The 17,077-nt window shown below is 51.9% G+C and overlaps 1 protein-coding gene and 1 long non-coding RNA gene across 4 annotated transcripts in view; both read left to right on the top strand.

Annotated features, from left to right (window-relative positions):
- Window positions 1-417: 417 nt before the first annotated feature.
- On the top strand, window positions 418-1,838 carry LOC122374356. The gene is made up of 2 exons (XR_006255202.1): window positions 418-451; window positions 1,017-1,838. It is a non-coding gene; the product is annotated as an uncharacterized LOC122374356 (long non-coding RNA).
- A 1,976-nt stretch (window positions 1,839-3,814) lies between these two features.
- LOC122374351 (neurofilament heavy polypeptide-like) overlaps window positions 3,815-17,077 on the top strand; it is a 32,695-nt gene continuing 19,432 nt past the window's right edge. The window contains exons 1-2 of one of the 3 annotated variants that reach the window (XM_043353039.1): window positions 3,815-4,067; window positions 12,040-12,272. In XM_043353039.1, coding sequence (XP_043208974.1) covers window positions 12,173-12,272 — 100 coding nt within the window. In that variant the 5' untranslated portion in view covers window positions 3,815-4,067; window positions 12,040-12,172. The remainder of the gene's footprint in view (window positions 4,068-12,039; window positions 12,273-17,077) is intronic. The other 2 variants (XM_043353041.1, XM_043353040.1) reach the window with 2 other exon arrangements.

Genomic DNA, 17,077 nt, shown 5'->3' on the forward strand with positions numbered 1-17,077 from the left:
AAAGAAGAGGACTGAGGAGAAAATCCATTTCCCACATTTTATCACTGTGGGCCATCGCGAATGCGTAGTGTAATATACCTCACCATGGAAATGCCAAAGCACACAGCTCAAGCCATGCTGCCATCCACATGACGTGCGGCCAGTATCCATTATCAGACTAGATATGTGACATCTGAGTTTTATAACATAGCCATTTGCAATCTTTTGTGGCGATGGAACTGTCTTAGCATAAAAGACCGCCGTTGTGTACCGTGCCTGTGGCCAGCTTCCGTTTCCATTGTATGCTTTGTGGTTTTTTAGTTCTGAGCATGTTATCTTTCAACAGGCTCGTTGCTGTCGGCGGTTCTGAAGACGCGGTTCGATCCAGCTGAAGGACGTCACCTGGCAGAAAGTTGCAGAGGTGGTGGCCAGTATCAACCACATTGTCCAGAAACCATCACATTATCTCCAGGTCAGTAATTGTGTGAACCGGGGGGGGGGCGCAGCTGCGCCTTGGTCACCACTGTGTCGAGTTGTGGACGCCTGGGCCACTGTGTCGAGTTGTGATAGGAAAATCCTGCAAAATTCCTCCCACTTCTCCGTAGGTCTCTGCTGCTTTAACACATGTGTCCAGTCCGTGTCGGTGAGCTGCCAGTTGAACTGGTAGGGATCGACCCGCTGTAAGCGCCGGCGTTGAACCGTCGGGCCGGTCGCGCACGCCACCAAACCGCAGCCCCACGCGGGTAATAATCGGGCTTGGACTTCTTGGATGAGATGTTTATGCACAGGCTAATGTACTGTAATTATGACTGAGTGTGCGACAGAAGACGTTGTGACTATGAGTCATACTCGCCGTGGCTGGTATTTGATGACCGTCGTGACCTGTGACGGTCGCCGTGACTGCTGTGTGACGATCACCGTGACTGTAATGTGACGGTCGCCGTGGCTGGTACGTGATGTTCTCAGTAACTGTTTATATAACGGCCGTCGCGACTGAAAGGTGACGACGTGACGTGACGCGACTCGCTCTGTTACAGGTCACTAGTCGCCGGTGCTCGAGCTGATGGCGTCGTTCAAGGGCTCCACGCTGCCGCCGCCGCCGCGACCATCCGACTCCTGGGCCCTGTTTCACGGCAGCGTACTGCAGCGCGCTACGCAGCGCTGCTGTGTTAGTGCGGCGATTGAGACGAATTTGGCTCGACGCTTCAGCGTTGCGAAACACCCGTGTCTATGAAGGATACGCCGATACGTCCCCCAGCTTCAAGCCCTTCCTGCCCCTCCCCCCCCCCCGCCCCGTCCCAACGGTGTTGGCCGAGATTGGGGTTTGGTATTTTAACGGGCTCTCCGATGACGTCCCGCAATTTGTGTTATATAATTTGACGATTATGTCGTAGTCTCATTCTGTCTCGATATGCTAATAAATGATAAATGGGACGGAGGTTGGAAGTAAGGTGTGAGTGGCTGTAACCGGCAGGTTTTGGCGAGCGCGATATTAGTTATCGTGAGCGCGCCAGCTGCAATCAATCGCGCGCTTCTGGCGAGAAAATACTTGCTCTGGAACCTAGAAGTTTGTCGTGAAATCTATGTACCTTTGGATTGAATTATTAGAACATAATGTACTTTCGGTGTCCAGCACTGCAGCTCTGGAAACAGAAATATGGATGTTGGCTGTTTGATGTAGCAAGGGCTAACAATCCGCGTCAAGAATCAAAAGCTATATGCAAATTAAAGTGAATATATTTCAATGAATTTTTTAATTTTGTGATACAAAACATAAATGTGTCAACTACTGATTACACCCGGCTGCAAACACTGTAACGCTTGCAATGCTGTACGGCAAATAGATAATATAGATTCTCTGGCGGCCAACTGGCGCGATCCGAGGCTGCTGACTGTTGTTGTATAGGACAACACGGCTGAATGGCTACGATCGAGAGTACGGAACGGTGCTGGTGACTGGCGGACCAGCGAAAACAGGAAAGGAGATGAATAGCTCTAGCTCCCGTCTGCGCGCGGAAGGGCGCTGATTGGCGTGGCTCGCAGACTCCATTGGCTCATCAGACTGTTGTTGGTCTTCCTCCTCCCCTCCCACAGGCGTAGCCAAAGCGAGCGGCCAGAGCGGCGCTAGGTGTCGCCCTCCCAGCGACCGGGCAGTGCAGCTGGACGTGCCGCGGATGGTCCGCTTCTGATCTCGGCACACTCGGAAGAGTGCGGCCGGACACTCATGGAGTTGCATAGCGTCGATAGGCCGTATGGTGTCGCTGTCGTAATTATAAAAGCGTAAGTAGAAGGTTGAAGCAAGATATAGAATGTTTTTCTTTACATTTAATATCGCAAAGCACAGCTTGATGCGCTGGCTACGATATGTGCGCGTCGGTTGCGGCAGTAATCATCGAAGAAATATATGGTTTATGAACGTTTCTTGATCATAAAATGATAAAACATTGCAATGTTTGCCTGTTGTGAAGAAAACTCCCATACTGCCGCTCTATCGTCCGGAATTATTCGTGTTTGATTACGGCGATTCCGCCACTCTATCAGCTGATTTTTGTTTCCGAGTCACGTGACCAACCGGTGTCTCCCTGCCTTTCGGTGTTGCGTTAAGGTCTCCCGGAAAGGCTTTAGACAACCACACTTTAGCCTATCTATCCACGACTGAGAGTGTAAAGAATCGGTTACGGCAGCACCAGAAACCTGAGCCATCGGGACTATCTCTGACCGAATCCAGGTTCAGCTCACCTGACCTCGTCACAGATCTGCCAATGGGTTGACAGAATGGAGGCGACAGAACGAGAGGGGCAGGTGGGTGGCCTAGCGACAGCGATCAGGGAGGGGGAGACGGAGTCAGGGCTGATAGGACGCGTCCAGAAAGGTTTTGACAGAGAGAAAGGATAGGAGAGTGTTAAGGTTTTCAGGAAAGTAATGACGAGTTTGGAAGGAGAGGACGGCAGGTGGTTGAATGTGTACCCGAGAGGAAGGGAGAGAGAGAGAGAGAGAGAGAGAGAGAGAGAGAGAGAGAGAGAGAGAGAGAGAGAGAGAGAGAGAGAGAGAGGTAAGAGAGGAGAGAGGTCCTGTCAGAGTGGTGTGAGAAAGAGATACCATGATAACGACAGGTAAAACAGACATGATTGACAGGTCCTTTACTGTCGGCTGTGCCGTCTAATTTCGTTCAAACCCACCCACAACGCGGAAACGACACGCAGCATAATGGCGTGATGCGAGGGCAGGGATGCGCAAAAATGGTTCATACATCCGCTGTGAGCGTTTAGCCAGAGCCATTACCCCAATTAACTGACGGTCGAATGTAGGCTAGCAGGCTATCTCGCCATCCAACACCGGATACTGAATGGAGCTCGGTTTGTAATGTCAAAACGAGAAAGCCGTTCACAGCTGAAGTGGTTGTTTAGCCATTTTCCAATTAGTCCACCACAGCCTGGAAACTGCCATTCACGATTGCAGCTGTTATTTGAATGTGTCTTGACATGCAGTATTTATTTTCCGATTCAGTTCCCAGACGGCAGCATTCAATCTCAAGTGATCGCATCCACTTGGCATCCACTATAGAAAACACATCTTTTAAACCAGCTCAGTGCAGCTGCAGCCATCCCGGCGGCCACTCGTGCCCTCTCACTTACATCACCTCTGCATCAGCGCGTGACATAAGAAATGCGGTCACTTACCGCCGGCGAGTGCACGAATCTCACCGGTGACACACTGATTGATACCGGGCTGTTTATGTGAGCTGCGCGAGCTGCGACCGTGACCGTGCGGGCTGCTGCAGACCAGATGGGTGTTGAAGACAGCCCTCCTGCACACAGGGGCGTCGCGGGCGTCGTGGGCGTCGCTCCGGGGCGGGGGCGGCCGTCCGACGCCCACGCCGGGCTCCGGGCGGCTGGCGGCGGCGGCGGCGGCGGCGGCAGTTGGGCTCTGACGGACTGACCGGCCGCTCGCAGGCTCTCTCGTGTGACCGCGCCGCGCCCCGGTGCCGCCCGTCCAGCCGCGCCCCAGTGACCGCCGCTCCGCAGTGAGCTCGTCTGCAGCACAGCTGAGCTGTGGCAGCTCTCAGCGCCGCACCAGGCCATCGCCAGGTGAGGGACACGGGGAGAGACGAGACGAGACGGGACGCACGTGCGCCGCCGTCTCAAACTGTTTGCTGTTTGGTTTGGTGTTAGCACAGGCACGCTTCATTTGCATGCGTCCAATCTGAGTGAATATGTGAAGCATGGTTTTAGCGAAGCACGGAGCCGTTCGCATGTGGAACCGAATTTGTTGCGATGAATATCACAATTCACACCCCATCGATAAATTAGAAACGTGCGTTCTAAACAAATACATGAATACTGCAAGTGCAAGCGCTTCCTCTCACCATGTGGACAGACCATTGGACAGTACATACACGTATCTTTCAACAAATTCTGCCTACCGAAAAGAATCACAGTGCAGTTTTATCACACCCACCGACGGTTACCGAAAGCCATTGCTGGTAACATGTTCTTATCCAACGTCTGTTTAAAGTTTATTCGAAACATTCGTTTCTAAGTTTCTAAGCAGATGGCTGCAACAAAATACTCGTATTTGATTCAGTGCCAATCGAAGACAGTAATTCCGGCCTCGATGTGGACGTGATGTCTGCTCTTTGGCTGCGCCCAGGGCCGGCCAGGGGTCAGTGGCATTCCTGGGCGTCCAGTGCCTTTCACCACGCCGGACCCATTCCCGTACTATGGCTCACGGAGGTCGCGAGACGTCGGGCCTAGCGAGCAGCGTGGCACTGAGATGGTAATGGCCAGCGACCGCTTATTCATTTACATCAGGTGTAAATTTAACACCAGACAGGCAAGTTTTGTGAGGTAATCTCCAATGCAAAATAAGCCGTTTTGAAGTTCATGCTTAAGTGCTCGCACGTGGTACATGCACGTAACTATGTACTTGACAATGACCTACCGGAATCTTGCATATAAATAGCTGAATCTGCGACGGACTAGGTGTCTTCCGCCTTTTTGAAATACATAGTCCCTGAATCAGCCGATCCTGCGGGGCGGTGCGGCTCCCAGCTGACACCCAGCACCTCCGTCTGTCTGTCAGTCTGTCTGTTTGTCTGTCTGTCTGTTTGTCTGTCTGCCTGTCGTCGACGTCCGCCCTGTCCGGCTCCCACAGGGGGTTTCGGGTAACCGATAGATAGACGATAGACAGACGGACGGACTGACGGACAGATAAGCGAATAGACAGACGGACGGGAGGCCGGCCGAAGGGAAGGCCGGAAGGACTCGGACGGAAGGGCGGCACGGGTACGGGGACAGGTGTGGGCGGCGGCGGCGGCCCCGGCGGCCACCACACCGCTCCGCCCCGCGACCCTGACCCGACCTGTCTCACGTGCGGCCCGCCGCAGTACCGCTGTCGCCGCCAGCGCGCGGCGCGGTCCCGCCGACCTCGATATCCGGCGCTCACAAACACGACACGCACGCCATAGGTGGGGACAAAGGTCGCTGGTCAGTGAGCACAGCTTGCTGGTTAAAAATCACTGGTCACCTGTCACTGGTGCCAGTGGTCACTGGTCACAGAGGTCGCTGGTCATGACGGTTTTCAGTCACTGGTGGCTGGTCTCCAGTCGGTGATTTTGCGTCCGTTGGTGTGGCTGCTCGTCTACTATGGTGATCCCGGTCACCGCCCGAAGGTCGCCAGTTTGCTTGTGAATCCCTCTAAGGTCACACGGTGGAGGTCGCTTGAGGTGCTATCCAGTAATTGTTGTCCGCTAATGTCATCCCAGTGACCGGGTCATGGGTGGACGGTGACACCGCTGCACTAAGAATCTTGAAGAGGCGGTCAGCAGAATATGCTGAGCGGCACAGCTGCCACATTTGTGCGACAGCACATCAGGCACAGTTCCTAACTGCACATTAAAACTGCACCCAGACGTCAGCAAGCCGGGTATTCGTAAATCGTAAGGTTTCTACGGCTTAGCATTTCTTCAAATATAGACACCCAGAATGTTGCAAGAGCAGTAATACTCGTACCAGCTCCAATGAACTCTATAAAAGCGTATCAATCGTATGTACGACTTATCTAATCCGCTTTTGTTCGTGAGGATATATTATGTGCCACGTTAATTGGTACGAATCATCTGACATTTATCATTTTATCCCCTTCAGCGATTGCTGAATAAACGTTCAGATCCGATGCAAATGATTAAGCTGCCAGTTAAAACCAATATTAAGTTAGGCCGACGGCTTAAATTGGAGCTGCAGCATTATACCGGTGGACTTTCAGAAGCGAATTAGTTGAGCACTAAACTGACGGCTGACCTAAACCGCGCAACTTCAAAACCACCAGCTGGCAACAAGTCAGGTAGCTAATGGGTGTCGTTAAAATTATGTTAAGTAAAAAATAAGAATATTCAGCACAGAAGCACGACGACACGACAGCATGCAACAAGGAGGTGCCGAGTCTCGAGGCTGGCCTCTAAGCCCCACATATTTGATAAGCGTTGGATAAGCAGAGGCATACCCAACTAAGGCACAGCCTGCCAAAATTGGGGCGCGATGCAATGATGACTGCCGGTTCGCGTGCTAGGATCGTGGCATCGCATGCAGGAGTGGGTAGACGGCTACTACATCTAAATGACGCTGCCTGATAGCAAGGCGTGATATGGTCGCCGACCACGGTCCCACCACACAGGTGTCGTCATTGTTCTTCATTTGTAAAAAAGTGTTTCAACATTCAATTATATGCCACAGCTGGCTGATTCAGGTGCTCTTTAATTGATTCAGTATTGTGCATTGATTATTGCAACTTAAAAATGTATTGACATTTTAAAACAGAAAACGTCTGCCAACAACACCTGTTTATTTTCAGTGACAGTATCATTTGTACAATTCATACAACATTTTTCATGGATGAGCAGTATGCCAATCCCGAAACATGTTCCGACTCTAAACCTGATTTTAATTAAAAACATAGCTCATACAGAATTCACCGCACTGAAGACCCATAAGACGCCGATCATATTTACCTGATAGAATGGAGCCTTGTTCCCCTGGCATTTGTCCTTGATGCCGGACGTTATTCCGAAGAACCGGTGCGGAGGGCGGTGCCGCGACCATCGGACTCTGCTCTGGGCAGGACGACGCCGAGAGGGCCGCACCGGCGCCCTAAATAACGCCCTCATAACTGTCACTACCCTAATACAAATCATACACTGCGAGTCGGCACTCGGCCGCGGGCGGCATCTTATTTGGTCCGTCATGGCCTCTGACTGGTGTCTGCAGTCGGTAAATGATCGCCAACGGCACATAAGGGTATGGGCGGCAGCAGTAAAAGAGATAGGGCATCTGACATTCACACAGCAGTGCTGCTTATGGCCGTAACAGACCGAGAGCGGGGCAGGAGTCGTCTGAACACGGCATGCTAGGCACACAGAGTCCCTTATCGTTGTTATGTAGATTAAATGTCACTGTCCTCAGCATACATTTGGATTCAGAAGTAGAGGATTCAAAGAGCGGGCAAGTGATATTTACAAGTGGTTATGTTTGTAGATCATCTCGTATGCGTTTTGCCTTGCCAGGCCATGCATGCAAAATATATGCCTGAAAGAGTTCGACACTCCTTGAGAGCTACATAGTTGAAATAAATCGTGGCCATAATTTTCATGCTCTCTAAAACTGATATTGTTTATATGTACCTAAGCCATGTTGTATATATGCTTTTGAAAGCGCTTCCCAATTACAGCTGACAGGGAGTCCAGCGTCTTTCCTGCCCATATGCTGTTGTATGCCTTCATTGCCTACAGCCCGCTGTAGCTAAGAAAACACGACATTGTGCTAGGGCGTTTCAACCGCAAAACATTGAGATATCTCGTGTCGTCCAATGTTTGCAAACTTGAACAATAAAAAGGGGTATACCGCATGCCATCTACCTTTGAGAAGGCCTGATGCAAGAAAAAGACGTACCGACAGTTCCGAACGGAAGCGTCTGCTTACAGTCTATGTATGGACGCAGGTCTATAGAAAAGTAATTCTCAAGAACAGCTGTCGACAGACACCTTAAACAGCTACCCGGCCTCGCCCGGTGAGAGCCTCGCATAAGCCTCGGCCGTTCTGTTGTCGAGATCTCCACGTCTTCCATAAGTCCGTCATCCTGCCACTGCCGCCAGGATTTAGCCTGACAGCCTGTCATGACGCGGAGGGCTGGTCGGCTGGCCATTCTGACAGTCTGTCAGCCCGTGAGGCCGGCAGTGAGACAGTCTGTCCGCCATTGCAGCTGACAGGCCTGCGGACCTCACTGGGCGGGTCTGTAACGCACTCCTTACATGGCAGCGGAGCCGTGTCGGCCGGCGGGGCGCGCCGCGGTGCCCTGAGTCAGCTGATTGGGCGGCCTCAGCAGCAGCGGCACCGTCCCTCTCCGAGTGCGTGAGTGTGAGCACGTGACAATGTGCACTCACACCAGAGCGTGCTCCAGGGCACGCGTGCACGTGCATACGCAAGCACTTCATTTGCTGAGAAGCGTTGCATTGGGAGAAGCTACGATGCCAAATGGGCCGCAGTATGGTTACAATGATGCTTTATCAGCATTTGACGTTCATGTTAGCAAACTCATGCAAGGCACGCAGAATTTCGGCAGTATTAATTCATACCGTGAGCGAATAAATGATAACGAAAATGAATGAATGAAATAGATGATGGATTTCAATTCAAATGCGACAGTCGGTGACTTCGGATACCTTTTTAGCGATAGGTACTGTATTATGATTAGAGCATCAGAATGATTTCATTACAACCGACGTCTATCCCAATAAGGAGCTGAGCAGCGTTATGGTGACGCTTACATATTGTCCCGACACTAAATAATAAATATGCTAATGTCGCCAAATCGGTCGAACTTATCCGAGTGATCAGGGAAGAGCGGGCATCAAGATAGGGGCCTGTTTTTCGCTCATGGAACTTGAAACCCAATCAAACCGGCTTTTGCCCGAGTCTTGCCATATTGGGAATTGTTGAATGTTTAAACATCAGGAGCAGCGTTTTACTGAGAACGTGTCTTGAGTTGTCAACGAATCAATTGACCCCAGCAAAGGCAGAGTGCGTGCGTGCAGAAATTTATTCAGTTGTTGAACATGCAAACGGTCATTTCGAAGAACGACCACTGCATGCGTTTGCTTTGCCTGGTAACCAGAACACATGCAGATCTCTGTTCCAAAGAAGTGTCGTTTGCATTGAATAATAGCCTCCTGCCTCGGCTAAGCTACTCATATCGTGCTTTTATGATAGCTCGTTATCCTCAAAAGAGCACTATCTTGGGGCGGGGAAAGGCCACAACTCGACCCCGCAAACCACATCGTAAACGTTCCGCTAACCGCGGATCCTGGCCAGTCCGTGATGGCAACTCACCCCCCCCCCCCCTCTCAGCAGACAGGCACAGGCCGTAAGAGCCTAACCAGAGAGGCAAATGCATCAGTTATCCCCATTGTGTCGGTCAGAGCTCAGAGGTAGAGCAACTTCAACAGACTCAAAATGGTCAAATGCTAGCTTTTCGTTAATGCTTTGCTTTTGTAAGCTCACACAAAGCATTGCATTGCCTTATACGGTGTTTATGTGTATGTACACGAAAAATTAACTGTTAACTGTCACACTCACCAGTCACATGAAAAAGCATGTAAGTACCTACGGATAAAGACCGATTTTCAAAAAACCACAGATTTTACTTTTTTGTCCACATTAAATCATAGTGTTAAATGAGTGTCGCCCAAGACCCCAGGCCCAGAGCATCTCACTATATCCGGCGCATTGCTGAATTTTTAATTTGTTTATTGTTGCTTAACTTCGTCAACTATATGTAGAGCTTTATTGTCTTAATTCGGGGACTCAGCCGACAGTTAGCCCTCAGCCATCTATCACAGGACAGGACGCCGTGGCAAGGTCGGCACCCGCGCCGTGTTGGCCACCGCAGCGCCATGTTCGGCGCGGCACGTGACAAACTAGCGTCCCTGTCCGCCCACCCGGCCCGGCCCGGCCCGGTGATCAGACGACGCCCACATACGGCCGACGCTGCGCCGACCACGCGCCCACGCACGCACACGCACACCGCGAGGAAACTGCGGATGTACTGCAGTAGTTTGAAAAGGCTTTTCGGCCAAAGGTTGGGACTTGGGTGGCAGGTATGATTTGTTTGACATGATGAGGTTGCCAACATGTAAGACTCATTTCAAGGTCCTCCTAAAGCTGTGCAGGCTCAGCATCTTTAGGTAGCCCTTCCTCTGGTTGTTGGCGATTAATCTTTGCATCCCACGCATGAGGACTTGCAAAGACCGCATCACAACATTGCATCGGCGAGACCATTGTGCTAGCGGTGCTACACCAAATGTTGAATACGAGAACACTTTGGTTGGTGGGTTTCACCATCCACTAGAGAGTATAGAATAGAGAATGGAGATGAGAGAGAGAGAGAGAGAGAGAGAGAGAGAGAGAGAGAGAGAGAGAGAGAGAGAGAGAGAGAGAGAGAGAGAGAGAGAGAGAGAGAGAGAGAGAGAGAGAGAGAGAGAGAGAGAGAGGCCAGAAGGCACTCACTTTGTATTTTGCTTGGATTGACTGAATAATTAGTTGGGAAAGACACCACGAAAACGAATCTGTTCATCCTCGAGTGTCACTTGCCTTGGTTATGCATGAAGGTGAGTTTCTGACGAACAAATGCCTCGGTGTGACTGCGATAATGACATTCCAGCGATGTCGTCTTCGGTGAGAAACAGGACAGAACTCATGACTGAGGAGCTCGTAAACAAATGGGGAACGTCATGAATAGCAATTGGCTACCATAACACCTTCATCGTATTTTCTTATAAAAGGAAAAACAGACAACAAAATAAAATCGATTGATCACACACACGGAATTCATCACAACAAAGTATGACTGATAGTGAGCTTATTGTCAATATACCGTCGTGCCGTGGCATCACAAAGCAATGCGTTACTCCGTTTGGTAGTTCCATGACCACAACGTTTGCAGCTCACGAATGGAGCCCAAGAACGTTTTATGTAGCTACGGTCGTCAAAGCAAGATTTGTATTCGTCTTCTCCGAACGGCACTCTGCCCTCCCTGTCCTGCACAAAACCACGTCATGTCTTCTCTGAATGACAGTTTGTCCAGCTCTGACAACCACAACCATGAAGACCTGACAACCATGAAGCGTCCCGCATCGTGGCATGTCCGTCGTCAGTAGCTACTTCAACTGTCACTAGCCCCTACTCGTACGCTGGCCACCATGAACCACGCAGTTCTTTGGCCGGGTCAGAGTCAACATACGTGAACTCATGCTACCGCCGAGCTCCTCAAAACCCACAATTTATGCAACGACATATAGCTCGGGCCTCGGGCCCACTACCACGCAGCGGCGACTAGCGCGACAGAGCGCCGGCGGTCGGTTTGATGACCGCGGCACCGCCAGGGGAGATATCACGTACTATCAGAACACAGCTCCAACGGTGAAACAGGGCACACAGACGCGTCCAGCGCCGATCTCCAGAGGGGCGACATGCGCTTCATGTCGCGCCCGGCGCCATATTTGGGTCGGTCCGTGGGCTGCGGCGGCCCGCGCGCTGCCATGTCGGTATGGTAAACAAGTGCCGGTCGCCCCTGCGGAACCCCGTGTAGGTCGCGGAGGTCCGGCCGGCCTCCTCTCCGCCTCCACGCCGGCAGAGGGCGCGGCAGAGAGACTCCCAGAGGACGGGCCGCCCGCGCGGCACCGCGACCGCACCAAATACAGCACGGTGCATCGATCGGCGTCCTGGCTAGACGCAGGGGCCCGTGGGCTGGGAACTAATCACTGGACGATGGAAAAGGGAATGTGTGGGGATGAGTCAGAAGAAAATCCCAATAGCATGTATCGCGTATGAAAAGAGTAAATGCCTACCATCGTACTATGTGGCCTCCATGACAGTATGTACCTATAATTGAGTTGGTTGCTTCGTCTTGAATTAAAATCTAATCTGTCGCTCTGAAAATGGCTTGTAGTACTTTCAACTGAACCCTCCCGTCTCCACAGGCACCATTCTAACAAACACTTTCCTGTTTCAGGCACAATCATCCTTCGACACCCAGAGGATTGGAGGATCTCCTATCGCCCAAGTGTCGCCGAGTGTCGCCAGGTGTCGCCAGGTGTCGCTCAGTGTCGCTCAGTGTCACCTCCGGCCTCTCATCTCACCCCACCATGGTGCAGGGTGCGTGGACGCCGACCCGGCCGCGCCGTCCGATCGCCGCCGAGTTCCAGACGCCCGGCCCGGGCTCCTGTAACATCCCCTCCACCATCGGTGAGTGACGCCGCTCAGCGGACCGAGAGACGCCGCCGACAGGAGTCTCTAGACGCACCTGTCCGTGCTTCTATCCTCAGGATGCTGAAATCCTTCTCCTCCAAGCTGCAACCCCCCTCCGGGCTGGACAGGCAACTTTATCTCATGCGGGCTGCTCCCTTGGAGCGGCACCGCTGCTCCTGAGGGAGCGCACCCCGTAGCCGGGTGCAGTGAGTGCCTTGGGGCTGAGTGGCCTGTCCTCTGGACGGGCTCAGCCCCGGCGACTCACTAGGGTGCCTGCCCAGACCAATGTCTCCCCCTAATTCCTATCATCCTTCCGGCTCTGCAATGGTCTTGTCGACCGAAAGGGCCTAACCCAACAAAACAAACAAAACAAAGTCTCTAGACTCCGCCGACAGGAGTCTCTAGACTCCGCCGACAGGAGTCTCTAGACTCCGCCGACAAAAGTCTCTAGACTCCGCCGGCAGGAGTCTCTATCGCCAACATCTACATAGCTCACGCTCAGCATTGTCATCGCTCATGTCCCTCGCTCTAAAATTACAGATGCCAAAACAAGCCCTTTCGGTGTAATGAGACCTTTTCAGAGCCGGAAGAATGGTAGGAATTAGGGGGAACATTGGTATGGGCGGCCACCCTGGTGCTCCGCTGGGGCTGGGCTGAGCCCGTCTCAATGGACAGGCCACTCATCCCCGCTAAAACCCCACCGCACGTCGGCCTGCTCCTAAGGAGCTACTCACTCACTTTGGACGAAGGTGACCGTCCAGCACAGTTCAGGGGGTTTGAGGCGTGGAGGAGAAGGATTTGTACCTGATGATGGAACAGACGGAACGGAGGATGCCTGTAGGTCAGCACACGAAGCGAGTACTGCAGCCCACAGGTGCGGAATTCTACTAAAGCTTTAGTTCTCATACTCCCCACACGTTCCCATAGCGCTGCTATCGTCGAATATTTCACCTTCCGTCCGCTAGGTGGCACTGAGCGGCGTCCAGCGCTGGGCCGGGCCGAGAGGGTCTGGTTGGACACCTGATGACGTAAGCCGGCCGGCCTCAGGTGTGTGTGACCTCGGCTTTCGCGATGGGCCGGCTGGGAGCGCGGTGGGCCGCCGGCACCGGGGAGACTGAGCGAGGCCAGCGGCTGCGGAGGGTTCGGCTCGGAGCTGCCGGGAGCCGCCCGCGGGCCGCGCAGATGTTCTCTGAAAGGGGCCGCCGAGACGGGGCGGGGCGAGGCGCCGCTCTCCTATCTGTCGTCACTGCTAATGACGGTTTCGGGACAGGACTGCGCGACGTCGCAACATGTGGTAAGATTAGTTGCCCGCCGGATGGCCGTGACAGAGCAAAAAAGGGCGAACCGAGCATCGGACGAGAACGGTACTCCGTATTGATGCTGCACAGATACGCCGCAGATCGCTTACATCAGAACACTGCGGCCGGTAAGAAGGTTCGATGGTTCGGTTCTCCAAAAAGCCAATCCGGCTCATGCGGCTTTTGACTTTCCCGTCAATCACGACGGCTGTTTGAGCTGGCATCAGTGGGGCAAGATCTCCGTTTTTGCTTCATGTGATGTCCATATCACGTGTATGCCATCAGAATTTAATTGGCCTTTTGCAACACACCTACAAAGCCCTTCACAACGATTACGTGTACGTGTAAGAGCCGACTGGCTTTGAGCGCTGTTCTGCAGCGGCGGGGAGGGGCGGTGGGGCGCGGCGCCGCCCCCGCCCCCGCCCCCGCCCTCCAGCGGGCCGCACTGGGCGGCGGCGGTGTGTTGTGGTCCGGCGCCGACCTTAATCGGACCCGGGCGGCGGCGGGGCGGCTGTGATCGACCTCGCTCCTCTCCCGTCCTCTCCCGTTCGCACGCTGCTCTGTCTCCCGTCCCCGGCCGCCGCGTTCCGCGGTCACTCCCTACTGCCCCTCGTATAGGGGTAACACTGGCCGATCGACAGAACAATCGCGTCCGTTCTGCCCGTCAGGGCCGCGCCACGGTGACCTCCAACAGCCCCTCGCAGGGGGAACATTGACAAGTCTGCAGATGAATCCAGAACAGCGTCCGGCGCACTGTCCTTCGATTGGATTCGATTGGCCGGCATACATCCACGCCTCTTCAAAATATTTTCCATTTATGCGTCAATAATGCGCAGAAGGATCCGCAAACACACCCTTTCTAAAAATCGCAGTTCACGGAAGGAGATATTAGGAGACCTGCCTAAAACCAGCGCAGTCTTGTTCCTATCACTCAGCTCATCCAAATCGTGGGGTCTCAGTGTCACTGAGCGTTAAATCACGGGTTCACGGCCGCCTGAGGCCACGGCGGACAGTGGGTGCGGCGCGCGGCGGTCGCAGCCAGACGTCGCCGAGGACGCGGCATTGGCCGCACCTCTGGCCCGCGGGCGCGTGCACCGGTGCCCGGCGGATGGTGCCGGCTGACTCCGGATCATCCTGCAGCTCGGTACTTGTCTGTCCTGTCCTGAGAGGCACGCCTGCATGCCGTGGGATGGCCGCGCCTGAGCGTCCCGCCCCGACAGCACCACTTGGCGAGCTCAGACGACTGAGCGCTGGTTTATGTCGAAACATATAAAGAGGCCAAGAAGTGAAGAGGCACAGGAAATAGGCTTTTAGAATGCAGAGATGCAAGCAACAGCTAGGAATATGAGTGAATACAGCTGTTTGTTGCAAATGTAGGCCGCTTTCAATTCCACCAGCACCTTGTGAAATAGGCCTCTTGCACATTGTGAGTATAATTTCAACGGCCTTTAACAATGGTCTATTGATGAAGCAAAAGAGATGAAGTAAACATTTACCCAAGTCTTCTGCCTCAGTCTTGCAAGCAATACGCTGTTCGAGCTCAAGGGCGTCCGCTGCTTAGCTTGGCACGCTCATTGCAATGCTGAAAACCGAGCCTACTCAGCCGGCTTCAACAGCTTAGGAACTTCCTGCTTCGTGTGAGATGAGCTGCCATGTGACGTCACTTCTGACGTACTGTGACGTCACAATTGACGCCATTCAATTGTGACGTCAATCACCACCATTGGTAAATGTGCTACGTAGGCAACAGATCAACTCTCGCTCTCCGTGACATGAAATCTGCCAAATGTCAACTAATGATTTAATGTTCTTGTAATGTTCTTGTAATTATTACTTGTTCGTGCTAGATCTTGCTGAGTCAACCGGTCATGAGCGAATCCAAAAGTGGGACGCCTGGAGTCGGAATCAAAGCCGGCCCTGCAGGAGGGCGGAGGTATCCGCGAAGGCGACCTACGCCAGACGCTGGAGTCGCAGAGACTCGAGTGAATCACTACTGTGTATTTGAGTATCCATGACAGGTTGGATGATGATGTAAATAATAAACCAATTACCAAATTATTACAAATGCATTCAAATATATTCAAAAAGACACACAAAGCTTTCGGTTCATGGAACCTTGCTGCAAAACATGTGGTTGCCCCCCCCCCCCCGTTCTCTACGGGGAACCGTCCAAGGTAGCTATTTGCGAACCTTCCATTCCATTTTAGGAAATTTGCCAGCTTCACCGAAACATAAGTGAATATTTAGAACTACTTAAACTCGTTTGCTTTCTCGAGGAAAAAAGCCATGATGGAGTAAGTAAAACGCTAAAAATGGGTCTCAAAATTTGACTATTCGCAAAAAGACAATTACATGTTTTTAACAGAAAATGATAAGATATCATTAAAAACGCAACGCAGCCCACAGCTGCAGCCCACACTTATTCAACACTTACACTTATTTTGTTTCGTCACCGAAAAGTCAGGTATGTATTCTCTATGGGTCTTTATGTATGGCTGAAATGGTTCACGTTCCACCCATCCATGACTATTTATGTCGTTTTATTGTGCAGCCACGCTGCACAATAACATACCTATCATATACTTCCTATTGTATACGTCCTATCGTATGCGTCCTACGGTATACGTCCTATCATTCAGTAGCGGCGGAACACCTTCAATTAAGGGGGGCACTGCCGACTTTTGGTCCCATTCTTTCCATGCAACGCCCATAGGGCTAATGTTAAAATGCCAAAATCAAAGGGGGCATGGTGCCCCGGTGCCCTCCCCGTTCCGCCACCTATGCTATCATTATAGAAGATGCATTTTCTTTTTTTCCCCAAAAGCAGTGTCCCCCATATCACCATTTACCGACCTATGTTCTTTGTTTGATGTGACGGTGACGATCAAATCACAGTATCTCAATGAACCTCTGTGTTCTGTTTCATGTACCGTTCGTGGCTGGGATATGCGCTGTCTTCCTCGGCTCGACTACTATTCATGGTAAGTCATACTTCTAAGCATGTGTCGTTTTCGTGTTGGCGAGGCTATTGACTGTCAATTCTTCAGCATTTTGCTTTGTGGATTGTTGTGTGGGCTTGTACAGATTTACATGAAAGGTTATATGCCATAATGCCCTTTATGCATTTCAGGGCGTATTTTAAGGGATTTTCACTGGGTCGGCAATCACAATTAGGGGCGGCATTTTGCACTCATAGGGGCGGCACTTGGCATCTGAGGGGGCGGCATACCTACTGATATTTAATGACCAAAAAAGACACGTTCGACGGTTCTTTTATAACTCTTTCTAAGTAATGATTTCAGATTTAACCTAAGCTCAGCGGTATTTCCGGGATATAGTTTTTCTCTCATCATAATGCGATAAATGAAATATAATTTGATTTTACAAAAAAAAAAATTTACCTGAGGTCAAGTTCATGACCTCACCAGAAATAGAACATGTTGCATACCAGTCGATCCGTATCGTCAAGCTTAAAACATTCACGCGTTTTATGGCTCTATCTAG

Source organism: Amphibalanus amphitrite, unplaced genomic scaffold (genome assembly GCF_019059575.1).
Source record: "Amphibalanus amphitrite isolate SeventyFive unplaced genomic scaffold, NRLGWU_Aamphi_draft 001645F_arrow, whole genome shotgun sequence".
Classification (NCBI taxonomy): domain Eukaryota; kingdom Metazoa; phylum Arthropoda; class Thecostraca; order Balanomorpha; family Balanidae; genus Amphibalanus; species Amphibalanus amphitrite.